This window comes from Sphaeramia orbicularis, chromosome 7 (genome assembly GCF_902148855.1).
Source record: "Sphaeramia orbicularis chromosome 7, fSphaOr1.1, whole genome shotgun sequence".
Lineage (NCBI taxonomy): Eukaryota > Metazoa > Chordata > Actinopteri > Kurtiformes > Apogonidae > Sphaeramia > Sphaeramia orbicularis.
The window spans coordinates 29,456,645-29,483,547 of record NC_043963.1 but is presented as its reverse complement, the minus strand read 5'-3'; the positions used below and the strand labels follow the sequence as shown (position 1 = coordinate 29,483,547).

At 38.0% G+C, this 26,903-nt stretch overlaps 4 protein-coding genes across 16 annotated transcripts in view; 1 reads left to right on the top strand and 3 right to left on the bottom strand.

The window, feature by feature from the left end:
- The window catches only part of LOC115422168 (serine/threonine-protein kinase WNK2), a 41,128-nt gene extending 39,956 nt beyond the window's left edge, over positions 1-1,172 (bottom strand). For 5 of the 11 annotated variants that reach the window (XM_030138271.1, XM_030138275.1, XM_030138273.1 and 2 more), the window contains exon 1: positions 279-1,170. The gene's annotated coding sequence lies outside the window, so the exon portion shown is untranslated. Of the gene's footprint in view, positions 1-278 lie in introns of all 11 variants that reach the window. The other 6 variants (XM_030138277.1, XM_030138279.1, XM_030138278.1 and 3 more) reach the window with 4 other exon arrangements.
- Positions 1,173-2,468: 1,296 nt separating this feature from the next.
- On the top strand, positions 2,469-12,085 carry LOC115422173 (ninjurin-1). The gene is made up of 4 exons (XM_030138288.1): positions 2,469-2,644; positions 6,895-7,132; positions 9,566-9,721; positions 9,994-12,085. The coding sequence occupies exons 2-3, from the start codon at positions 6,940-6,942 to the stop codon at positions 9,697-9,699; spliced, it is 327 nt and encodes a 108-aa protein (XP_029994148.1). The 5' UTR covers positions 2,469-2,644; positions 6,895-6,939; the 3' UTR covers positions 9,700-9,721; positions 9,994-12,085.
- LOC115422171 (caspase recruitment domain-containing protein 19-like) lies at positions 11,796-19,971 on the bottom strand. 3 transcript variants are annotated; one of them, XM_030138285.1, is made up of 7 exons: positions 19,751-19,971; positions 16,284-16,429; positions 15,981-16,137; positions 15,412-15,444; positions 14,128-14,196; positions 12,502-12,567; positions 11,796-12,322 (listed from the first exon to the last, which is right to left on the bottom strand). In XM_030138285.1, exons 1-7 carry the CDS (start codon positions 19,845-19,847, stop codon positions 12,207-12,209), a joined length of 684 nt encoding a protein of 227 aa, XP_029994145.1. In that variant the 5' UTR covers positions 19,848-19,971; the 3' UTR covers positions 11,796-12,206. The 3 variants fall into 3 exon arrangements, with proteins under 3 accessions (XP_029994145.1, XP_029994146.1, XP_029994147.1); XM_030138286.1 differs by lacking the exon at positions 15,412-15,444; XM_030138287.1 differs by lacking the exons at positions 14,128-14,196; positions 15,412-15,444.
- A 695-nt stretch (positions 19,972-20,666) lies between these two features.
- Positions 20,667-25,689, bottom strand: susd3 (sushi domain containing 3). The gene is made up of 5 exons (XM_030138284.1): positions 25,236-25,689; positions 23,174-23,368; positions 22,163-22,310; positions 21,878-22,045; positions 20,667-21,780 (listed from the first exon to the last, which is right to left on the bottom strand). Exons 1-5 carry the CDS (start codon positions 25,309-25,311, stop codon positions 21,444-21,446), a joined length of 924 nt encoding a protein of 307 aa, XP_029994144.1. The 5' UTR covers positions 25,312-25,689; the 3' UTR covers positions 20,667-21,443.
- Positions 25,690-26,903: the final 1,214 nt, after the last annotated feature.

Here is a 26,903-nt window from a genome sequence, read left to right as displayed (position 1 = left end):
CAGGCCTATATTGTGGACTTTCAGCCAGCTAGTGTGACTAAAAGCAGGTGAATGGAAAGACAAGCCCATGAGTTTAAAAGCTACTGCGATATTATTAACCGAAGCAATTATTAGCTTAACGTTAAAAAACTAGCATAGCTGGTTATAGCTTAAGTTAACGTTAACTTTGACAGTTCATAATTAGCTAGCACGAGCGTCCAACGGTGACAATTCACTAACAATTTAATACAAAACCACCGTTTAGTATTACACCTGAAGAGATGTGAAAGCAGACTTACCTTGTACAAATCGAGGAAAACCGACCAAAAACGACCTGAACTCAGGCTAGCGGTACCAGTCTATGGAGACCCGCTGTGTCCGGTAACGTTATTAGAAAAACCTCGCTCACGTTAGCCGATTGTCCACGACAAAAGGTGGACTTTAAAAACGCCCTATCTGCATATTATTCCCATTCTTCACAGACAAGAGCCACCCAGCTACCCGCAAACAACACGGGTCGTGCTAACTGAACACACATCCCATGACGAGTGAGGAAACAAACAAAAAAAAAAACAACAACAATATTTATCTCCTTTCCAGCCGCTGCATCCCCTCTCCGGTTCTTCGGTTGCGGTGCTCCTGTTTCTCCGTTGCCGTTGTATGTAAAAAAGCGTGTAGCTGGCGACCACTGGGGCCGCTTTAAGAAATGGAAAATTTGAGTTTGCTAGTCGGCTCCTTAGTAAGTAATTTACGCGGACAACTGTTTTCGCTTGTCATCGTCTCTGCTCATTAGGTTAATACACCGGTGAGGCTCACAATGTGTTTCCCATTCAGCCTGCTTGGTTCCACGCCCCTGGTAACGACTGGAGGGAGCGTCCAATCAAACAGAAAGACTGAACCTACTTATACCACAGCAATGATCACACATATCTGAACTCTAAAACATCCTGATACTGATAGACCATATAGAATCACCATGATCACGCATAAATCGGCTGAAATTACCCCCCTCTTAGTGTCTCTCACTTTCACGCCCTGCGTCCAATCCATCCACTGTCACCCACTGCTCCAAACCCTGCTGCATAACAACACACTGTAAAATAAAACGATTCACTATCACAGGACGTCTGATTGTTATGCCACACTGTTAAATAGGCTATATGCTTGCAGGTCCCGTCCTCACTTCTCCTCCAACAGGACCAGCTCAGTTTCACAGTGTTACAGCCTGCAGCTAAGGTGCAGTAGCCTACGCATAAAAAAGATGAGCAGCAGCAATAGAGGAAGTGGGGCTGAGGTAAGATATTTGAGACCATTATCTATTTTACAATATGCATACATAAGGAAAACAGGTAAAATGTTCACTGGGGTAACTGGTGGGGCAGTATAGAAGGAGTTGATGCTGTATAATAAGTGCACAAAATGATGCACAATGGAAGACTTCTTAGTACAGTCTGGGTACTGTACATGGAGAAGTTACTGAGTAAAGATGCAAAAAGCAACCAAGTGTGTAGTTGTGCAAGTATATTGTTAGGCAGGGTCAGACACACATTTCTGATTCATCCTCACTGTGGTTCATGACCAAATATTGTGTGATTTTACAGTTGCAGTACCTTTAATTACCTGTTTCCGTGTTTATTGTCCATTACATATCATGCTTATTAACGTACATTTAGAATAGATTGGTGTTCCACCCAGACACCACCTGAAAAAAGAAAATGCTCAGACATCTTTATGTCTGTCGCAAAGCATGGGTCAGATGACAGTCTGGTTCCGTTGAAGAGTGAAGTATTGTCGGCACCACCTGAGTGACCTTATAAATAATAAATGTCCTTCTTTGTTTCCACTTCACTGGCCAAAATCCACACACACACTCGCACATGTGTCTCAGTTTTACATAATGTCATCTCCCTCATGCCACAACAGGATTGTTGCAGGACAATTGACTGTTTATTGTGTTTTATGTGGCGAATGAGGCAGCCATTTGACAAGTAATTACAGTATACTGTACCACATCCGGTGTGCATCAGCCTGTTTTACTGGATAAGGCCTCACTATGTCATCTCTATAGCTACTGTCTTAATAGAGCAGTTTAATTTCAAATAGATACTGCATGTGTGTATATATGTGTGCATTTTTGGAAGGACGGAGGAAGATGAAGAGGAGAGGATGAAAAGCGAGAGAGAGAGAGTCCCTGGCAGCCAGACATACTTTCTTGTGACTGTCAAAGCTCAGCCAACAGATGCCCAATTTAATATCCTTACGCTCAATAAAATGAGCAATTGGTCTCATTTACTATACAGTAGAATTAGAATCAACCAATAGCCGTTTTGTAGAGTGAAGATTGCATGAGCACTACTTCCACAAGCTTCTGATATCTAGGTTCCACTGAAATCTAAGCACAATCAGATTTTGTGTCAGATTTCAGTGCAGCACCAGCACATTCTTTGCCCCCCCCACTTGTCTTTTTGTCTTTCTTAAAATCAGAACAATGCAAATTTTTCCAGAATGAGAAAAAAGTGTCATTGTGTGGAGTAGAGTGCGCTCTGAAATAGCCATGTTTGCTTTGCACTGTGTAAGGCTGTAAAACTAAAAGCCCTATAGAGAATCATGGAAATTAGATTTACAGTTGGGTCGATCCTCATCTGGAAGAGGGCCAGAATTTGAGGTGAGTGAGAGAGGCAACTGAGGGGATGTGATGGATGGAAAGCCCAGAAGTGCTGATCTGAGGGGGGGAAACAAAAGGAAGAGAAACACACACACCCCTGCAGCTGTAGATGTGAGTTAATTTGCTCTTTCATCATGATGCTGAACTGCAGAAAGACCAGTTAACCAAATAATGAATGGAGGGTCCTGTCATGCCTTAAGTGGTGTCTTCTCTTGTCACTGCAAAGAGATTCTTACATGTCGAATGTTGAGCTTATATGGGTGAAAAAAAAAATCATGGTAAACATTTCAGTGGTTAACGCGTATTTAAGCACTTAACTGTAAGCACTTAATGTGACGATGTGGGAAAAGGTTTGGATTAGGTGAAGAAGGTGAATGAGTTCATTTCTTTTGCTTGGATGCCAGCCAAAACTTTAGTTGACCTGAAAATCTAAGAAAAGCAGCTTTTATGGTTCGGTTACGTTAAAGATTTGACTTAATTCACATATGAGTAAAAATAGCTCTGAACGAAATGAGTCTTTTGTCTGTTTTGAAAGAGCTGCATGAGTGGATCCACTTTAAATCTCATCTACCTGATCAATTCCCATTCCACCTTAAGGCCCCTCAGCTCTTCTGCTAAATTACTCCTCCTGTTCCCACAATCCAAGTAAAACGTAGGGCTCATGTGTTGCATCGGAGTTAGGGAGCATATGTTTTACGTTAGACACTGCTACTTCCATCTATATAAATTTTATTTTAACTACACTGTTGCCCATGAAGTTGGAATAAAATTCTTTTTAACCTCTTTTTATGAAATGACTTTGACAATGTGGTTTACTCTTGATAGATAAAGTGCAAGTATAATCATTGCACGTGGTCAAAGGTTTACTGATGTGTATAAATAGGAATAAAAAGAGGAACAAGATTAATCCAACATAATGGGGAACAGTGTATTTATGCCCATATTTTGTTCTATCATATCTTGTCTTATTTTTTACAGATAAAGAGATTAGACTAGTGCTATTCAAAAGCCCTGGATAAAAAAAGAGACTTACAATATAGGTCAAAATTAACAAGTCAGCCTCTTCTGTGTTATATGCTAATATGAGTTTACCCATGTGTACTGAGTGGTATTATTTACATTCTGATAAATTCATGACTCGTCCTGTAAAACTTTTTTTTTCCTCAATACAATATTTTTTTTTCAATATGTCCTAACATATTTATATAGCACTTCAACATCATTTTTTTCTCTATCTCATATCCAATTTTTGTTCTATCCTATCTGTAATGATATCTTAAATATATCTGTGTTTGTGTGTATTTCTCCCCAGTGACACAAAAATGAGAAGACAGACTCAAACAAACTTATTTGCCTCTAACTATAATCTCTTCCCACATCCAGTCTCCGTCTCTCTTTGGTGTGTCCCACGAGTCTGTTTGAGACAAGGAATACAGTGTGAATAATTCATTACAAAAATAAGCATTGAAACCTAGAACCAGGACAAGAGAACGATTGACTTAATGAGAACCTTTTGTTTCAGATTGTGCAAACCAACAATGGCTTCTGTAACGACTCGGTGACTGACAAGCTTTGTTGTTAAAATGGGAGACAAAAGTCACTGAAAAGATGCAAATTTAGGCTGCAATCCTTTTTTTTCAGTTTAAAGTTTTACCCAAATTAAAGTCTAGACAAGATGCATCCCTTAATTTGGCTTTTTACACTTGTAATATGATTTTTCCCCTCCCTTGTGATAGTATAGTATGATGTACCATGGCCTATATCTACTATCTGTTTTGATTAGCTGTTATCTTATGTTCCCAACCATTTGATATGAGCAGACAGCAGGATATATGTAGACAAAAGCTTTAACTGACTGCACACTGCGTGGGTGTCTGTAGCTTTTAGCCTTGTATACACATTAGTGAAGAATATATTGTCATATATTTCCGTTCTTTATAGGAAAAATCCATTCGCTGATTTTTTAGTTTTTCAACTCACATAAGTTTTCAACATGTGATCTCACAACAAGCATTATCTCATTATGGTCTGTTGACTCAGGGATAAAGAGCTGTCTTTTGAAAAGCCTGTGTCAGTGTGAGCTGAATGGCTGACCCTGACACGTCATGACAGTGTGCCATTTGTGGTGTCAGATCACAGTCACATGGAGCACTACACCCCACCACTCATTGCATTAAATATAAGAAAACATGTTTCATCGTCCTGATATTTAAGGTGTACTCCCTTTGTGTGAGATGAAGCATTTTTATCTCATTCTGACAAAGATTTGCATAAAGCCGATATTTTTAGTTTCTGGGTTATTTCTTCAGCACTGAATTGAAGCTCTGCTAAATTATAAAATCTAGGTACACTGCCAGGTGAAGAGTGTGTTCAGTGACATGTGCAATCCATGACCTCAAAGGCAATAGCTTATTAACAGAATTAAAAAGGTCTGTCCAGTGGTTATCACAGGATTGCAAAAACCTCATCAGAATAATGAGTACAACTCTCCAACCTCTCAAACCACACCCACAGCACAATTTGTACTTCCGCCTCAAACCTCTACTGCATCATACCAATCTCCAATGACATTTAAATTCAAATTATTTCACCATGTGGCATATGGCAGGGTTCAAGTCTTTTCTTTTCTCCCCCTTTGTTTCTATTCCATGGGGAAGACAGTCCACACCAGCTCTGTGGTTTGGTAAATCTCTGTCTTCTGCCGATACACAAAAACAGAAGTCAAGATAAGAAACCTTCTGGGAGCACCGATGATTATTTTATGTTATCAGAGAATTTCCGTGTACAAGTTTGGCCTTGACAAGTGGAAATCTAAATAGTGATAGTGCTCACCTGTAAGATATTGGATGTTCTCTCTGAAGGGACATGCAAAAATAAAAACAGAGACAATATTCATGCATCAACTGTCATCGTTTCTGTAACATTTGTGCTGATCCATACATGATTTTTATTGGAGTAGAGAGGAAATGCACACAAAACCACTTGAATACTACACATCACCTCAGTAATAAATGAGCCATACAATCCAATGTTACAGTAGTTTTTTTTTTTGCCATCTTAAATTATTTTCATCAGCACTTTTTGGTTGCTTAAAGATGCAGCCTAATTTCTTCTCTTATCTGTGTCACTTAAATACAATACAGTACAATACAATATTTAACCCATAAAGACCCAGTGCTACTTTTGTGGCAGTTCCCAAATTGATTTTTTTCTATATTTCACATTTCTTAAATGATTTATCATCATTTATTGAAATATTATCTTCTTGGCATTTTTTTCAGTAAAAATCAGGTGATTTCCTATTTTAATTTACAAATCAAAAAGATGTTCGTTAAAGCTCAGATTAAAGTTGAGGGTTATTATATTAAAAACAGAAAAAAACTGAAGAAAAAGTGACTTTTTCAGTCAAATCTATCCAACTCCATGGGTTTTACTGGTGAATCAACGTTGTAGAAGATGACAGTGTTTCCATGTTCACTATGGAGCCTCAGAACGTCCAAATATGGTCATATCTGATGACCATGAAAAGACTTTTACTCCAATTATTTATATGTATTGATAGGATCAGTGGATCAACAGGTTTTAAACAGTTTAGGTCAGTAGATGCTTTTGGTCACGGGTGGATGTATGCATCTTTATGGGTTAATATACTGGGTGTAAAATGTCAGAAAAGACTATATCATAAAGCAAGAATAGGGAAATAACCCGAATAATTATGTTGATTATAATCTGATATTGAACATGAAGTAGTTGTGGATCCACAATAGTGTACTACAAGATGCATTATTTTGTTATGAAAATTCATCAAATAATGAAAAACATGGTTAAGAGTAATTCAGACTGATGTTATCACAGAAGCATGTGCATATGGACTGTGATGATTTAAAGCATAAGTGCTAATACCACTACACCACTGCACTTTTTCATGTTAATGAGTGTTAATGGTATGCTGCTTGTGTGTCAGTATTCCTTTGCTGCACTAATGGTCCCATGTTCAGAGGTCAGCCTTCTGTAATGGTTTCTCATTGTGCTAATTAGGTCAGAATGATAACCAGATCCTCACCATCAAGGCACAGGAAGCACAAAATGACTTGTTTCCTCATCAGCATGCTCCTTGATACTCTATTGGGGGAACAAAATGCAACACACCACATGCCTCTCTGTTTATTTCCAAGTATTTATCTCAAAGTGATGAACATTATCGCTGTGCCAATTACTTTATTTCTTCTCATATCTGGTCCATTCCCCAGGCCACCCATCCAGATGCTTGGCCTGACAGCACAGCCCATCTGAATATGAACCACTACGCCAATAAGAAGAGTGCTGCTGAGAGCATGCTGGACGTGGCTCTGCTGATGGCCAATGCGTCCCAGTTGAAGGCAGTGCTAGATCAAGGACCAAATTTCACCTTTTACACCCCCGTCGTCATCCTAATCAGCATTTCCCTTTGTCTTCAGGTCACTGTCGGCGTCCTGCTTATCTTCATAGGTGAGAAAATAAACACCCCTATTGGCCTTTTGGTGTCTTTGTTGTCTGACAAGCCTCCACCTTTATTTGCCATTTGTGCTTCATCCTCTCTGCTCTGCATTGACGCACACTACATGCCACCTTTTGCCCTTTAATGCATCCCCCTCACCAATGTCAAGTCCATTGACTCCTGACAAACAGCCATTACAAGCTAGACTCAAGCTGTAACCATAGCAACCATGCCTGACACCAGGTCAGAGTTCATTAGGTTTTAGTGCTGCTGTCAGCACGTGTGGGAGATGAGGGAGCGTAGCTTGTATCTTTGCCATGTTTGTGTGTAAACATGTCAATATGTGTGTGTGTGTGTGTGTGCAATTATGTTCATGCATTTCTACAAGTTAATGTGCAAATCAGCAATGAGGGAAATAAACAAATCACAAAATGACATCTATTTACACGTAGGGTAAAATGTAAATGTCTCTGGATTCAGAAATGCAGGTTTTGTAACAAAAATAAATTAGCTTGAATGGGAATTGCTTGTAAAGGTTAAAAAAAGACTGAACAGCAGGTCAGTGAACTTGAGCCCGGTCACAATGACTCATCTTAGCTCTAGCAGTAAATAGAGCTCTTTTGTCAACAACCTGTTAAAAAATAGGCTCTTCCATCTGCTTTTAAATAGAAGTCTAATACACTGAAAATCTTAGATATTTTTTTCAGAACTGCATAAAGAAAAAGCTTTAACTCCATGTAAATTTCCCCTTATATCTCTCATACTTAACCATTAATTCTTTGTGTTTTATAGTTTGTGAAGTTTACAATATCACCGTTATGATTACATGTAACTACAATTAACTACATGATAAAATGGATATGTTGAGCAATGCATTTCAATGCATCACGTGTCAGAAGCAGGTTGGCAAACATGTGAGAGGCATCACACATTCACCAACGCCTGCCCTCTTTGACCCCTCCCTCCACACAAATCCCTCCACACACACAAACCTCCCGAATGTCCCCTGGTCTCCGGCAGCATATCAAACACAAGTCATTCATATCGTTCTTTTCATTCACCCTCCATTTTCTTTGGCTGTTCTCAGCCAAACTGACCCCCCTCCCATCCTCCCACCCCCACGGATCCAGCTCTATCTAATGGAGCCAGTGGTGCATGATGTGAGTGGCCTACATACCACCCCCTCAACCCCACCCCAGGCAGATCACACACACAAACATAGCCAGGAGGGGTCTTTACACCATTTAACCTTTGGTAATCTCCCACAAATACATGGATACACACCCAAATGAAAAAACACCTCATGCACGCAGAGTCACAGCTATAATAATCCCTCCCTTACTTAGAAACCTACACATCTGCTAATCACATGCTATTTTCACATTCACAGGCTCATGATAATTATTATCATATCATTAATGAGTTATGTTGCAGTCATAGATCAGCTCTATTCTTATTTTGTACAGATCAGTGTTATAGAAAGAGGAAATACAAGCTTCCTTTTGACTCTCCTCTCTTTCCTCATTGTGTGTGTTTGAATGTAAAGTTTACTTTTAGGAACATTAATTCAATGCAGTTCAGTTTTATTTGTACACTAGTACCCATAATGTTGGAATAAAATATTTTTACCTTTTCTCATGAAATGATTTCAACCATCTGATTTATTCTTGATAGATAAAGTGTAATTGGGACTCAGTATGTAATCATTAATGAAAGGCGATTACTGTTTATAAATAAGAATGAAAAGAGGAATGTGTCTGAAAACTAAAAAAAAATCAACTTTATGGGCAACATTATATTAATAATAGAAGATTGTCTCATGGCACAAATTCAGATCAAGGCCTTACAAAGACTATGCGGAGAGGAAACTCAACAAATCCTCCAGGACTAAGCTCAAGGTGACGGTGGGGAGGACAGACTTGTTTTACAGAAAGAAAAACCTGTGACAGAACTGGGTTTTGGGTTTCTTGACCAGCTGGGGTTTATTAAAATGCCCAATCATTTTGATGTGTAAAGAATGTAAAAAGACACTTGCCGCACAACTTTTATACTTGACTTTTTCTTTTTTTACTTTACTTTATTACAAAACAATAATACAAACAAATAAAGAACATTTTGTCAATTTTCTACCAGTTTATTTCTAAAAAAAAAAAAAAAAAAAACATGTAATATTAACATGAATCTGTGTGAAATTGTATGTAATTCATTAATACATTTTTAAAATAAAATTACTTTTTTATCCTTCTTATGAGAAATTGTTCTGTAAAAAACAGGGATCACATTATTTCTTTGTCCTCACATGCCCTTGTCAAAATTAAATACATATACTCACCATGTATTTAGGAATTTATGATTTACTGTAAATCCATGTCATCATTTGACTTCAGTCCAAGAGTGAAGTAGATTGCTTATGTTTGATTAGATGTGTATGTGTGTGTTAACAGTTCGATGGAATCTGAATGATGAGCAAAAGCACTGGACGTTAGACATTATGGAAAACTTGGCCACGGGCCTGGTTTTTATCATAGTGGTGGTCAACATCTTCATCACTGCCTTTGGAGTTCACAGGAGCAACTGACCAGTGAGTCCAAAATCTGCAGGTATTCTTTCTGTCTTTTGCAAATCACACATATTCCTTCATGCATGTTCTCTGTTGCCCTCCCTCTATACAAACAGTTTCACTCCTGCCTTACTGAGCAGTTTGACCTGATTGACATCCATGTAGTCAGCATGTTTTTGGTGCTCTTGTCTCCTGGCCTGACCTTCACAATCCCCAACCTGACCTACAAACACACTGACCTCTCCAGGTGTTCAGAGAAAATTCCACCGGAAAACAACTGGCTCAAAATGCAGCTGTTGTTTCATTTACTAGAAAATGACTGTCCTGCAATGCTGTGGCCTTTCAGAGAGAAAACAGCAAACAGGAGAGAAACAGCAGCGGTGACAAAGGGGTCTGGTACGTAAACAACACAACATTTGTTCCTAGTCGACAAACAGGAAAGTGGAGACAACAGCAGTCAGGCACATGTGACCTCATGCTGTCTGCCTCCTTTGCCGTCCGAAAGTTACCCTGAGCACCGGCCAGACACAAATGCACAACCACAGTCACAGACACATGCTGACAGCTGAACAGGTTTCAATTTTTAATTACACTGATGACGTGTGAGCAGGATGTCATGGTTTATTTTCCAGACAGCTCGGACTAGGAGGTTTGATGCATGTTGAGCAGGGTGTGCCTCATCTGACTCAAAACTCTGCCTCACCCCTGCACCTTTAACCTGACCACCACATCTGTCCCCAACCACAGGCGTCAGGCCGAACATTCAATTATAACAATGTTTGGTTATGCCATAACTCTATTTTGCTATGAGCAAAGCCGGAGTACGTCTGTGGTTCTCTGGACCAGCAGCTGGTGATTCAGAGTCAACACTCTAGCAGAACTGCTTGTTAAAATGGAAGCCTTAATTAGACTGTGTTTCAGCAGTGTCACTGAAACCCCAATTAGAGCCAAGCAAATGCTCATTTTATACAGTTGGATGGTTTAACATGGGAGTACAGCAGCAGTTTAAGTATCTGTTTTGCATAATTATTTGCTCAACACCTGAGAAATGTATGGCTGAAAGTACAGTTTCCACAATGTGATCATGACAAAGCACCTTTCCTATGATAAACAGACGTCACAATTTCAGTCTTTCCCTCCTCCACAGCTATCATTGGTAACCGTGGAAACAGACAGACCAGCAGAGGACCAGATTGATGATACGCACAGCTCCACGGAGGGCAGATCTGTAGATTGGTACAGTATATACACATTGCTGCTGCCTGTGGTCTATCTCAGCCAGCAAGTTCAACACGCTGGGACTGTGGGGCTCTGAGATCAGAAGATGCTGATGATCAACAGGGAGTTTTGGATCTTCTGAAGCAGAAATATATATAGCTTTCTCATGAGAACGCGGATACCAGTATTCCAAATGAACAATCAAGCTGGTGACACTTCCAACCTTCTTTTGCACCTCCCCATGCCTTCTGCTTCTAACTGCCTCCCTCTGATCTGTGGTTCTCTCTACATGCAGAAGACAGAAGTGGAAAAGTGCAGCAAATCTCCTGAGAGTCAGACACCTGAGCTCTCTTCCAGAGTTATACTGTATTACACATGTTCGTTGTGGCCTATTTACACAGGCTGTGAATGTGATAAAGCGGGTTCCCTTTCAGTATGCATTAGCCCAGTACACGTCAAACCTGCTATTTCTTGAGCAGGAAAGTGAACAGCAAATAACCGTTAATCAAACTGACTTTATTCATTCTGTTAATTCAGCTCTCCTTATTAATTTATGAGGGCTTTCTGTTGCTGCTGATAGTCGATTTTAGAGAATACCCAACCATTTTCTATGCTCTTCCTTACCATTTTGCACCAAATGAGTAAGCAGTGCCCTCTAGTGCAATTAATGATAGTGTTCATACAATGAAATAAATGTTTTATCCTCATCTCCATTTCATGTTCGCTGTTTAAGCAATCCACTGACTCTGGTATCATAAAGTAACAACCAGCTAATTATAAACTTTCCATTCTCAATAATATTTCACATTATTATTATTTTTAAAAATTATTTATTTGCTTGTATTTAATTTTCATTTAATCTTCATGGTATGTTACAAATGAAATGTAATTCTAAGTGAAGTCAATGTTTTTTAAGTTTTATTTTGACACATTTTAACATATTTATAGTACTGTTAATCTTTACATTTTCTCAGTTTCATAAGGCACTTGGATCAGCGGGTTACAAAAGATATATATTATGTATTATGAAACTGACATGTGTAAAATACATTGTTAATTTCAAGTTATTGGGTTACATTTAATGTAAAAGAGAAAATTCTTACTTACAAGAGGTATGTTTCTGTTTCACTGTGTGAGTTTAGGACACTCCTAGAATAATGTCAATTTGAGTCTTCCAGAGATTAAAAAAAAAACACAAAAAAAACCCCACTGAGTACATACAAGTATGGTTCTGTAAGTATGTATGAATTTGGCACTGAAAAATGGCAAATTTCATAGTTCCATCTCATGGGACCAACTCAATTGTCTCATTTTTTGTGCTTTCCAGCCTCAGTATAGGCAAGTAAAATATCTTTAGCACCTTTACTAAGTCTTGCAGCAGAGCATTGAAGAAAAGGACTGGTAGATCTCAATGTTTCTCCCTCTGTAGGAAGAAAGAAGAAAACAAAAGTGTTTCAAGCAAAATGAAGAGTGATTCGGAGATGGAGACAAAAAAAATGACCAGTATAATTGAAATGAAATGTGGAAATAATGACCCATGGATGTGAAAGTCAAAATTAAAGCAGAAATTTGAGCACATATATTATTATAAGTATGACTTGCCTCCACAATAGTAGAGCATTGCAATGCCAGCAACAAAACTAAAACAGCTCAGGAAGAAAATGGGACCTGCAGAAGAGAAAAAATAAGGCCGGTAAAAGAACAATAACTATACTGTGAGTTTATCAGACAATACAATATTATATTTGTGTCCTTTCTAACATAAAATACAAACTTTAAAGCTGATCTACAGGGGTAAAGTTTTGTTTTTCACAGTCAAAACAGCCATTCTTTCAGTGTATGGGTCATGATTTGGAGTCAGTTTTACTCTACATCACTCATCTGACCTATTTCCCCGCTGACACACCTTTGACCCAGTGGATGCACCCATGACTGTTCAAAGGAATGCAGGACAGAGGAAGCTGTTTTGGATGGCGGCGTACACGTGAGCACAACTGACCCACAAAGCCAGAGCCCTGAATGTAATGGGATGATGAATGGTGGAGCGATGTAAGGCAGTGGGGCCCACATTCTGATGTTTGGGGTTAAAAGGTTCAGCAGACAACTAGGTTTGCTGAAGAACAAAGCTTGACTGGGCTTAAGGGGTTTATCTGAGGATCAGCGAGGGGTCCAGAGGCACCCAGACTCCACTCACTGACTGTAAGACCACCATATTTAAAAACCCACCCTAGTGGTCGTGTTGTCACGTTTAATTATTATAACTACAGTTTAATCGTGTAAAAAAGTTGTTATTGCAGCCATTTTTCAAAGCATGTCATTATTCATAGTCTGATGTTCCACTTTCCAAACAGCTGCTGGTTTTAGTTCTTTCAAGTCCAAAAGTAAATTTGCACACTAGGCATCTGCTTAAAAGATATCCTCACAATGGCCATTTATTTTCTTTTTCTAATCTTACCATCATAGTGTAATACCATTTTCAGCAGGTGCAGTGAGGAAAACTTTTCTCTGATGACATTCAGCAAAGTCCAAATATTCTCAGCATTTGAGAAACTCCTTTTTATTGGCAATGTAATAGTAATTAAATATAAAAATTAACATGAATATTGACTGAAAACGAGGAACAGCATCACGTAAACAAAGTAATATCTTGGATTAACAAGAGAGGCGTGTGTGTATTCTTATCTAATTTTGAACACATTTGAAAAATCCTTTTTATCTAATATGTCCCTGCAACCTTAAACTGCATGGAGAAACAGCTTAAGCTCGCCTCTTTTTTTCTTTTTTTCTTTTTATCCTAAAGGCAATTTAATGTTTAATTTTATTTTACTTTACTTCTAGCTGTTCTTGTTTTAGCTGATTCATTTGCCTTGTTATATTTTAATTGCTTAATTATTCATAATGGTTTAACTGTTTTACTGATTTGCCTTCTGCTGAATTTTATTACATTTGTCATTCAGGATTGTTATTCTCATGCCTTCAGTCATAAGGTTGTATTGTTTATTGTTTTCCATTGTCTGCAAGCTACTACTAAAAAAAACTTATCAAAACATTAATAATGTGGGTTTTTTAAAAGGTGTTGACAGTATTACAGAGTAGGAACAAGAATGAACTTTACACATCACTGTTAAAATAAATTATAGGTTTTTCTGTGCTATTTAACTTTAAAATTAAAGTAGCAGATTGCATCTAATGCCCTGCTGTTAATGCAAGAGTATGACTTCGATTTACCTCTTTCATTAAGCACATATCTTTCTGGGCTGACTTCCACACTGTTGGTCCACTTGGAGTCTGACATCTCTAGAGGGGAAAAGGAAGAAGATGAGTAACATCTACTTCTTCAGTATCAGATTCACTTCTTGAACTACAGTTCAAGCAGTACTTTGGCTCCTGTTTCTATTTTAAATAGGATAAGGCCAGACAGGGCAATTAAACAGCAGGGAGTCCACTATTATTGGACACCAGGGAAGTTTGTAGTGTAACTGCCTTACATGAAACACACTGAATATACTGAAGGCTTTAACATAACAGACATTCACTACTGGGTCTATGAACACACATATTACGAACAGATATATGGACAAAAAAATCTAATATATAACTGCATTTTTCTTCAACAACATTATGCAAAGTATTGTAGCAATTGTCTCCATTGTATATACTCTACATTTAATTTTACTGACTGAAATATATGGACATAAATCAGTCTCATCCAACTTTGAATTATAAAAGCCATTGAATTTCTAGCACTGAATTTTTTTTTTGCACTGAAATAAAGTATCTGAATTCAACTCTTCATATTTTCAATACCCCATCCTCACTTTTATTTTTCAATGTTCACAAATTCTGAATAAAAAATTTAAATTAAAAAAATTCAAGTGATATAAATTCAAGTTACTCTAATTCAATAGGCCAAATTCAGATGCCCAAATTCAAGGTACATACGCATCTACAGCATCTATGTATATATGTCTATGGTAGTGGACCCACTAGTTGACTGCCTTCCTGCACTGGTGTCACATGACCAACCTAACGTAACTTGATTGGGCTGGCTGTTGGTTCGACTTAAGACAGAATTGATTGCTTATCCTTGGTTTTCCAAATGTTTGATCTGAATTTTATACCTCAAAGTTTGGTATCTGAATTTAGCCTATTGAATTTGAGTAACTTGAATTTATATTACTTGAATATTTTAAATGCAAATTTTTTACTCTAAATTTATGAACATTGAAAAATAAGAGTGAAAATGGGGTATTGAAAATATGAAGAGTTGAGACAAAAAATTCAGATACTTAATTTCACTGCAAAAAAAAAAAAAAAAATCAGTGCTAGAAATTCAATAGCTCTTATAATTCAAAGTTTGATGAAACTGATTTACTTCCATAGAAATCTCTTTCTATTGAAACAACTATAACTATAATAAACCATGCATATAAATGCATGTAAAATAGGTGTGGAAGACCTGATAACATTCATCTGGCATTTACAGACAATGTTTGATTAGTCAAGTTTCACCTGTAGGAGGTAGTATGATGGGTTTTTCTGCCACTGATGAAACAAAATCATGTTCAGAAAAACGTGTTAGCATCACGTTAGCTGCAGCGAAGGCTGTAATACATGATTTTACAAAAAAGGTTTAAGCAACAGTATAAAACAAAAATCATAAACCTTTCATGTTAACATGATACATATAAAAATATTTTGAGTTTGTTAGGATACTGTGGTGAGATAGCTCATCCAATATATTCATCATTATTTATCATTATGTATATATCATCATTTTAATACTAAAGTAATCATCTATAGTGGAAGTACTGTTATTTTAATGTCATATTTCCTGATAGAATAATGCATCAGATGTTTCTAGTATGTTTATATTGCAGATTTTTCTGAATTAATAAGATTGCAGTTGAGTTGATGGACTGTAATTTTGATTAAACGATTGTGACTTGATGTTCTCACTAGACTGTCCACTTATAAAGTAAATAATATAAAACAAATGTGAGTCATGAACTGGTAGAGTGGCTTCACATCTGACAGCCTTACAAATGAGGAGTCTGTATTAAAATGTCTGACGTGTTTACCTTTGTGTCTAACTCTAGAGGGAAGGCTGGAGTACACCTCCTCTGCATGGATGTGAAGTCCTCTGTAGAATTCATGACATGCCTCCTCGCCTTTCCTATACAGATCCTTCAGCAGATCGGCTAATCGCACCTTGGTGGGCACTCTCAGGTTCCTGAACTGCAGAGACACATGCTGCATTCAGACACTGAACAGACCGTATCTGCAAACTCTGCTTCTGTTCTATTAGCTACAAGTGTAAAGACATGGCTGTCAAAACAGGATGTCTTCTTGTTTAAACGGTGCCAAATTTTATCTGTAGTGACCCTGTGAGCCTCCTTGTCACAGAGTATCTGTGGGTATGTCCTGTTCAGCTGCAGCACCAGTCTGTCAACCAGCTCAGTGTCCATCCTCTGGTCTGTGCACAGGAAGTGAGTGTCTCTCTGAAGCTGCTCATGGTAACCATCAGTGTCTAGTCAGGAAAGACAGACAGACGTTACAGAATGGTAGGACACACAGGCAGAACATGGTGTTTAATATGATGCATTCTACTCTACATACAGACAGTGGTGATCCTGTACAATTACAAGTTAGGCTCTAACTGGGCACCTGGAGATTTGATGTCTGGTCTTAAGTAGTGTCTTACTGAGCTGGTATTGGCATCCGTTCTAAAAGTAAAGTACTTATATCAGTGGTTCCCAACCTTTTTTGCCTTGTGACCCCATTTTAACATCACAAATGTCTGGTGACCCCAGATATTCAAAATGGAGACTTTTTTTTTGGCTAAAATTAATTTGTTTTTCATCATGTAATAGTTTGCTATACTATGTTGCAAATAAATGTTAATTTTAGACAACACTTTGGCTATATAATGTATATTATTATGGATTACGAGGCAGAAAAGCCAGGCTGAGATTACTGCACAAAATGAGAATTTTATTTTCCTTGGTCAGGATATGTACAGTCAGTCCAGTTTGGATTTACAAGGCTGGAAATTAATACTGAACAAACAATAACTCAAACTCTGAATTATGAAAGAGCTGCAGCATCTTAAACCAACCTCAATGAACATTTGAAAGATAAACAGTACCACAGTGCTTCAGTTTGTCATCTTAAAAGAGATTGTATTGTGATTGTCTCTCTCTCAACTCACCATATATTTTTTATTACTTTATTACTAAGTTTTTTTTATTTTTATCAATTACTAGAAATTTCAGGCGACCCCATTTGGATTCCAGGTGACCCCATGGTTGAAAAACACTGATTTATAGGTTTATTCTCACGTTTAGATGGGTTAATACAGTTAATATTAAACTATACATTTGTGCACACGCTCTGTAATTTTAATCCAATTTTAATCTTTCTATTTTATACAGTACTGTTCAATAGTCTTAGATCATTTTTAGTTTTGTTGTTTTTGCGGCATTTGAGTGAGCAAAAGCTTACTTTTCATTGTCTTTTTTTCTTTAGATACAACAAAAAAATACAGGGAATATGTGCACCACTTTAAAAGACACACAAAAACCTGAACTAAATGGGATCTAAAGGTTAAAGTCACTATTTAGTGTGACCCCTGACCCCATGACAAAACACAACACAAACAGTTAGAAGCATCTGACATGTACTGAATGAAACCTGGTATAAATCATCAGGAAATTAATGCTATAAATCTCATATGCTCAGAACAAAAGGGTTAAAGACATGTTAAGTGCAAAAATACTACCACATTGGTTTATAGAGGTTGTTTTCTCCCCCTGAAACTTCTGTTTTTACTGCTGTGCATACTTCCCATATATCCAGATTGTATTTTAATATAGAGACTGAGAAATGTTAAATGTGTGGTCATTAGAACTTTACTAAACTAGTACACCTAATGCTGACTTTTGCACAGTACTGTATACCTACCCAGAGATATATAAACAAGGCATGTGTTAAATACTAGTCTGGTAGAAGATGATTTTTTTTTTTAAAATTGTATAAAAGCTGTTGTTGATGAAAGTATTTTTTAAAAACACTCTTATATCCGCACCAATTTCTGTTCCATCTGTTAGCATCACAAGAGATACACAAACAGATATACTTTAATCCTTCACTTTGGAGATTATTTGTGTCCTCATCTTTTCCTGTGCTCTTTGCCTTTACATTAGGCCTCTGTTGGTTTTTGAATAGACCTGTTTAGTCCAATGCTACCTTACACAGGATATTTCACATCTGCAGCTTTACCCAATACCTGAGTACTAGGGTGGTCCAACAATCATGGTAAAAAATAAAGTTTCAGATAACCTCAATTAGAACCCTGCATAAGGTTTTGGCATTCAAAAGATGATTTAGGGAAAAATTTGGAAGAAAAAGGAGATGTTTTAGAGGTTGCAAAAGTTGCTGGAAGTTTCCTGGAATTGACTAATTTTGCATTTTCAGCATAGCCGAGCTGACCTGCTGAGAGAAGCAGCAGTACTATCAAAAACCAAGGTTTTAGTGCTTTATCTAGCAATATATGTATTAAGTAATGCATATACCAGGTTAATTTACTGGAATTTTTATTAATGCTTATTTTTTACTGTTAACAGCCCTGGTATTCTTCTACTCCAGTGTGACACAAGAGCAGGAGCAGCTGATGGTTCACAACATTATGGAAAATGAAGGTTCAGAGGTTCCACTAAAGCGTTGGGATGCCCTTAATCATGCAGATTATGAAGGGAAGCAGATCAGTGATTTTGTCACCACCAGCATGATGCGTTTCTTTGAAACTTTGGATCTGCCACTAGCATTCTTAAGAATTCCTCCAGAAGAGGAGTTGTCAATGATGTTGCTGACAGAGGGGTGAAGCTTATTCAAGACTTCAACTGTAGCCTAACAGAAAATGAAGATCAGAAACAGTACTTGCTCCAAGTTGTCAAAGAACACAGGAACATTTTTTGTAATTTCAATAAAGCAACAGTGGTTGCTGGACTTTCTAAGTAACATTTTTATGCGAGTTGCAGTTTGATTTTGAGAATAAAATTACAAATTATTCTAATATGCCTTATTCATTTGGCTAGTTATGTTATAGTATATAGAGCAATCTTCACGTGTCTTGTGCAACCTCTAAATATTAATTAATTTGCATAAAATTTGGACCGAAGTAATTTGGCCAGATATGGAACCAAATGCAGGGTTCTAATCCAGAGAATCTTAAAAAATTTTCTTTGGACCACCCTGCTGAGTACATCTTTTGTTAGGCTACCTGAATCAGTTCAGCACTATCTTTAAAAATCATGCTCTGGCATTAACTATAAATAGACCTGTAACACTTTATCATTCAGTTTATTGAGAGGTCATCCACATTTATTTCAAGATCACTCTGCTTTTCTGTATTCACAATAATTGGCAACATCCTCAGACAGAAAATGATGCAGTATAAGCAGAGTTATCCCAGTGTAAAATTGATGCCAGTTCATAATGAAAAATGAATAAAATCTCGCTTTAATCACACATAAACAGGATCACAGGGGTTTGATCTGGCAGAATGAATGAATAATAAAAATGCAAACAGGCAACTTTTAACTACTAGTATTTTAAAGCACAGACTTTTCAGTGATATTTCAATTGGTCTTGAGTCTACTTATACAAATATCCCAGAAAAGCTCATTGTTATTGCCAGAGCAACAACTGTTAAATCACAAAATCGATGCAACAAGTGCTCACATAGTGATAATCAGCGATTAGTTATCCTTAGTGACCTGTCAGTCACCGTTCAGGGATTAGTGTTAATGGACTACAACGCGCAACACCACCTTACGCTTGATTCACAAACCTGTCATGTTGACAAAGACACAAACTTTCTTCTCTTTTCCAGGGGCTACGGGTGAAACTTCCTGCTCTCCCCTGTGTAACGGTGTCCGCTTCCCCATTACATGAACGCGCAGTGCCGCTGAGCGCGCACCCGGTGCCACATGACCACGTGACGCACCTCAAGGCCACATGATGATTATCAGGTCGGGACGATAGACTGAGCTCAGAGGCAGATTATCAAGAGCAGGGGTGTCAAACTCATTTTAGTTCAGGGGCCACATGCAGCCAAATATGATCTAAAGTGGGCCGGACCAGTAAAATAATAGAAATAATAGGATAAAAACTGATAAATAATGTCAACTTCAAAGTTTTCTCTATGTTTTTGAGTGAAAAAAGCAAAATTCCTCAATGAAAAAGTTTACATGTACGAACTGCACTTGAACATAACATCAACAAATATGAACAACCTGAAAATTCTTCAGAAAAATAACTGCAATTTTAACAATATTATGCCTTTATCATTTATACATGTGCATCACAACTTACAGCTCACTACAAATACACCTAACATTGAGTAACAGGCAGAATATTGTTAAAATTCCACATATTTAAGACATTTTTGTTCAGGTTATTCACATTTTTTGTTAAAGGCTACTCTGTAAATATAAACATTTGTGTAATTTGACTGTTTTTACACTAAAGCAAAGGAAAAGAAAAATGGTTTTCATTATATACAGGCTATTATGATAGTATTTTACTGGTCTGACCCACTTTAGATTGAATGGACCTAAAATGATTTTAACCTCCTTGATTGTTAATATCTTCAGTGTAATTTTTGCATTTCACAAATTCATCCCAGGGGCTGGACTGGACCCTTTGGCCCCTGGGCCACATCTTTGACACCTGTGATCAAGAGGAATACTGCTTTACACACTGGATCACAATACTATCATTCATCACTTTATTTTTCATTTGCATTCTGCCACTTGTTTGGCCTCCATCGATAATAGGTTTATCAATAAAAAATAATAATGACAATATTTATGATCTTAAGTAGGCCTGATACATTCAATTATTTTAGAAATCTGACATTCCTATGTGGAGCTACATTATCCTACATTACACACGAGGTACTTAAATACAGTACATCCTTTAAGTGTTTGGCTGACTTGAAAACAACTGCATTCACGGAATTCACCCATTGCAGTATACAGTCACTATCCCTCTTCATTATAAAAAAATCTTTATTTACATTCCTTAAAAATGTATATGTACAGAGTCCCCATGCTTTCTTCTTTTGGTGAACTTTTTTTTAGTTAAGTCAACTTCCTCAGCTGCCAAAAATGTTGTGAACCATGATCCTAATATACACCTTCATTGTTAATTTAAACCTCAACACAACAACTTAATTGCTGCCTATGAGGCTCAATTAAAAAAGAAACCTCCTTGACCTTCTACAATCTTACAAGATTGATGTCATTATAGTGCAATGACTCCTCATTGTCGCCAGAGGGCAGTGTGCCATCATGTTTCACAAAAGGCACATAAATCTGTCAGTTCAATCTGTGTTTAGTTTGTTCATATCATCTACTGCAGAAAGAATGAAACAAAAGATAAGGAATGTGTAGCCTCATTCTGCATGTTGTCCTCATTGATTGTTATATATAGAGAATACACTCCTGACTGATGGTGTTCCCATTCGGTGCAACGTATCTTCAGACTGATATAATCCTTATGGAAAATTCCTTAGCGGAGTTTATGTTCCTCAGGTTAGACTCATCTGTAATTCCAGACAAAGTGCCGTGCTGTGCTCCTCCATACTGCCACACCATACTAGGCCCTCCAGCAGAGATCTGGATCAGGCTTGGGTTCGTAGTTTGACAGGCTGACGGTGGAGGTTTGTGGTACTGAGTCTGACTGGAGATTGGTGCAGATTCTGGGTCTGGAGGTAACAGAGGCTGATTGTAATCTTGTCCTGGGAGAGGGGGAGCAGGGCTATAGGCACGAGCTGAGGGGGGGGCGATCCAACCATAACCATACTGCTGAGGACACCTGCAGATGGCAAGATATGAATTTTGATCAGTGCATGGTCGGCTAGTATTTGCTGTTTTTTTTGGAGCTTTTAGGCAAAAGTCAGGTCACTTTTTACCTGCAGGCTTGTGAGTTGTCACATGGCAGAGGGCTGTGTGCATCCCACAGTGACAGCACTTTTTCCTGGCTGTTGTTATTGTTATTATTTCTGCCCTTATGATTGTAGCGGGACCTGCTGTGCTCCTGCTGTTGGGCCTGCTCCTCCCACTGCCACGCATCTGACTCCCTGCAAACACATTTAATGTCATAGCGCATCAGTACACATCTGTCAAAGAAAACTGACTTAAAACTCAAATGTCAGGATGGAATTCTGTGTTTTATTGCATCAGTTACTTTCACTGACCTCTCCAGCTTTTCCCGTTTGTCCTTCTCAATACAGTCTAATAAACAGCAGGTGAGGAAAGCCATGGACATGAGAAAGATGATGGCCGAGCTCACAATAGATGCCAACACAGCCACACGGAAACCGTAGTCCTCATTGTATGAAAGCGCTGGGTTTAAAGACAGGAAACTGATTTACTGACTTAATTTCCATGCACATATGTCATGCACTCAAAAAACAAGCACTCACAGCACTTACAAGGCGGCCACATAGATCATGCAGTAAAATCGTTATACTACCATGTTAAATCACACTCAAGTACCACACAAAGTATTATACCACACTGTCTTAACAGATAATGTCTGCTACACAGACAACTCAAATACATCAAGACTCTGAGAAAGATTGAAATAAAGTCATTTTACAGCAAAGCACACTTGCCCTCTCATCATTAAAAGGACAATAAAATGTAAATTTGCTTTTCAATTTCTTTCAGTTTCACATCACACAGCTCCTTCGCTCCCATGGTGATTGATCCCGAAATATAATTAAGATTGCGCTCCCACTTTTTCCACTCACTAACCAAAAGAGAGACTAAACGTGCACCTGGTCTGCCTGCATTAGCATTAATATTCTCCTTTAATGAGCTTTATCCTCGAGCAACAATTATTTTTTCTCGAACGTATTCTCCCATAATTTAAAGTATTAATTATTTCAGGCCAAATTTAACTTAACTTCATATAATAACTTCATTCAATAGAAAGGCTGCCAATCACATAATATTTAATATATATTCCATGGTGTCTGAATAATGAGCAAACAGATAGTTCAGAGGATGTTTTGCTGTCTCTGCAATTCTGCAACACTCCCAGTGAAAGCTTTTGGAACATTTCATCTGCAGACAAACACACACATTCCTTATTTCAAGTGCATATGAAATACATTCATGAGGGTAATGAGCACACAAATCCAGCGCCACTCTTTATACATTTACATGCATTCCAATATCATGTTTCTTTTCTGTCTACTCACGTTTACAGTAGGTCTCCCCCACCCACTGGGTGCTGTTGGTCATCATGACACACATCAGATTACCTCCAACCAACTTGTGTTTGGCTGGACACTGCAGGGAAATAACGGTGCCCACGTTAGTACCATTGCCCTGGATGATCCTCTGGGAGCCCAGGGCTGGCAGGGGCATGGGTGTGCACTGAGCCTGGGTCTGACCTAAAAGAAAAAGACATGATGGTCTGTTGGTGATGGCATGAAACAGACATAGTGCATGCAACAAAAATACTGATTGACTTATATGTTAAATGCTTCATCTGCATTTGTAAATGAGTTTCCACAGTGATGATCAAGTAGCACAGTACTCCTCAGGACTATGAACAACAAAGAAGGGAGCACTGCAGATGAGATTTGTTGTGGAGTAGGGCAGTAATTCCACAGCTATCAGCTCTGAACCCCTGTAGGGGCTGCACAACACCGTGTGACAAAACACCAACCCCCCATAACAGTCTACTGCTTTGCTGCATTGAATTCTAACAGTATCGAAGCAGGAAATGTGATAAATCATTAAACAAAAGGCCTGCAAGGCTGGTGGAAACATTCAGCCCATCTGGAGCCATGCTAAACAACCAGTTATCAAACAGCAGAGCACAATGTTCAGCACATTACAGGAGGGAGGACTCATAGTGTGTCAGCGAAGTACGAAGCCATAACATAGGAGTATCATTTCATTATGACACAAACAGTTGGAATGCAAATAAACACTGACATCAGTTCGGTGATTTCCAACAGAACTGATCAGGCCCAGGATAACTCTTAACCATTTTGTTTACTGAGGAAAACCTGCTTCTGGTTTCTGCTTGAAAACAATGGAGTTTTGACACAGCAAAGAGTTTTGGTCATCATCAATTTCAATATTACAGGAGGAAAAATCTATGCTCCAAAAGAACACTGAAGTTGTAGACTGTTGAAGTGATTTAGGAGTTTTAGTTCAGATTCAGATTCAGATTCAGAAAACTTTATTTATCCCTCAAGGGCAATTCATTTGCATCTTACCACAGTCATCAGCCCAGACATCAGCCCACATCCAAAGTACAATGTGACAAACATAAATAAATCAGTGCACAAATACAGGACTATTGAAAGCAACTATGAATAAATGCATTTAAATAATCAACAATAAATAATCAATAAATACCAATGCAGACTAAAAGACTAAAAGACCCTATTGGTTCCGCTAGTATTAAAAGAAAACAACACCAAAAACAACAAAAAATCACACAAAATGACTAAAATGGCTTCTGTCAGAGTTTAAAAGTGTGATAACTGAAGGAATAAAAGATAGTTTCTGGTTTATTAGTACAAAGAAAGAAAGAAAGATAGAAAAAAATTCAATATTAAGTGTAGTGTGTTCAGTATTAAGTGAAAGTACTTGCTTTCTTTCTAAAAATGTAAACAAGGTTCACTTCACAGAGACAGGAGACACTGGTCCTGGCAAGTGAAACACATACAGTGTAGACAATGGTCCACCATATTTACGTTTATGTAACACAAGGTCGCACTTCGTTGCTGATCAGCACAGCATCACTTCTATGTCATGCACGCCTGCATGTGAGGCTGCCAGAGACGCCCTGCTGTGTGCGTCGACTGAAGAGTTAACGATGAAATCGTAAAGGTGCTGCTGTTGTCTTCCCATTCACTTCCTCTTTTTAAATTTTCCATTAGGTCACATTTTCTTCTTTTAAAAATCGTCAACTTAGATTTGAACCTAGTCCATTGGTCTAAAAATGCATGTTTATGCTTTTATTTTAGATTATTTTGCAGTATTATAAATGCATTTTGGATTTCATCAGAAATTCCACACACCCCAAAAAACTACAAGTGTAGGGGTGAATATTAGACTCTAATTTGTATATTTCATACTTCTAAAATATGTCCATGCAGTGCAGTATATTAATATTTAATGAATATAACTCTGATAAATGCAATGTGCCAAAAATAAGTATCCATCGACTATACGCTCGACCCGGACAGGACTAACAGCCTGGCTCCTATTTATTTTATATGTATCTTATTTGTGTCTTACCTGAGTTATTGGCATCACTGCTGTCGTTTCTGTCAGTTCTGGACACATCTCCTATGGACGCAGTTGCCGCTGACATGGTGATGACAGACAGACACCCTCAGTCCGCTCCTGTGGTTGTGCGTAAAGACTGCGCAACGGTGCTCCTCGGTACTTGGTACAGGGTAAACAATACGGAATTCCGTTGCTGGACTTGTGCGTGAGCCTCTCCGTCCTATTCTGTTTCCCTCCCAGTGAACGGATTGTGATTTACAGAGTCCTCCCACTATGTCTGTGTCCTCTCCTCGCAACACAGGATTCACTTACTCTAATGCCCGCTTTGGACAGCGCGCTGTAGCCTCTGTCGCGCAAGCGGATGAGCGCCTGGTGCGACCAAGTGAGACAAAGTAATCGGTTGAGACCTTGTCGACCAAAGCAAACATGACTGTCTAACTTGACATGACAGGTCAGGACGTTTTGGATATCAGCGCCGCGCTTTGTAAGCAGGACAGTGATGAGTAACTCCACCCGCAATAAACCGCTTTATGTGGGCAGGAAGTCGCAGCTGTGCATTTTCATCAGGATGTGTTTGAGACAAGCCGAAAATGAACAAACTACACATACTTTGTGACGTAGAACTCATGCACGAGAGGCACACGAGGGTTTGCATGGCATGCACTTCTGATTCCATATTTTTATCTTTATCTCTAAAGCTGAGGCTCCAACCCAGATGAATGTGTCCCATGGAGCCTTGAACCAAATTATTCAATGAAAACGTTTATGTTCACTTTGCAATTCTGTGATGAATAGTCAGCACTAAATTGATGTTTTACATTCAGTTTGAAGCAATGGATCAATATTTCAATAATACTAGTGGCTGAAAGAGTACTTGTGCCAAATGTGCCTGTGTTTTCCTGAGTTGGAAAATAAGACTGATGTGATGTGAAGACTTGAAAAGACCACTGGACAGTAAAACACATCCAAGGAATTTACTGTGCATGCCACTGTAAGCCGGGAATTTGTATTTACTAAAAATGCTTTAATTACAATGCACTTAAATGATTTAAGTTTTATGATGTTACTATAAAATGTTCAGTGTATTCTACTAATTTGTTGACATAGTTGAAAGTACGAAAAAGTTTAAGCTGAATGGAATTAAATCACTAAGTTTTAGTCATGACCACACCTTTTTATCTTCGCATTGCATTATGGGTATTGGGCATGTTGTTGAAAATGTGTTATTTTTCTGTGCAGGGGTTCAGCGGGGTTGTGGTGTTAGTGTTATTTTGGATTTAATGTGTGTATGGCAGTGTTTATTGGCCTTTTTGTGTTTGTTTTTGTATTTTTGTAGAGCTGCACCATGAGTCAGAGCCAGAGGAAGAACAATAGGTTTCCTGTTCATCCTGTATTTGTTCTCTGAAATTGATAATTTGGAAACTGTATCAAACATACAATACTTTCTAATCTGACTAATGACACTGAGTAAGCTTCCACTCATGCTGCAGAACTTAAAGTTGAATATTAACGAAACTGTTATGGTCAGGAGAATTACTCTGAGTTTGACCACCTTAAAAAAATACTTGTTTAAGCAATATTAAATTAATCTGGCTGCAATTTAGAATGTTAGTCAGCGTAACCTAAAATGCTGAGTTGAATGGTTGGACAGTGGGGTTGATTTTACGACAGATTTGA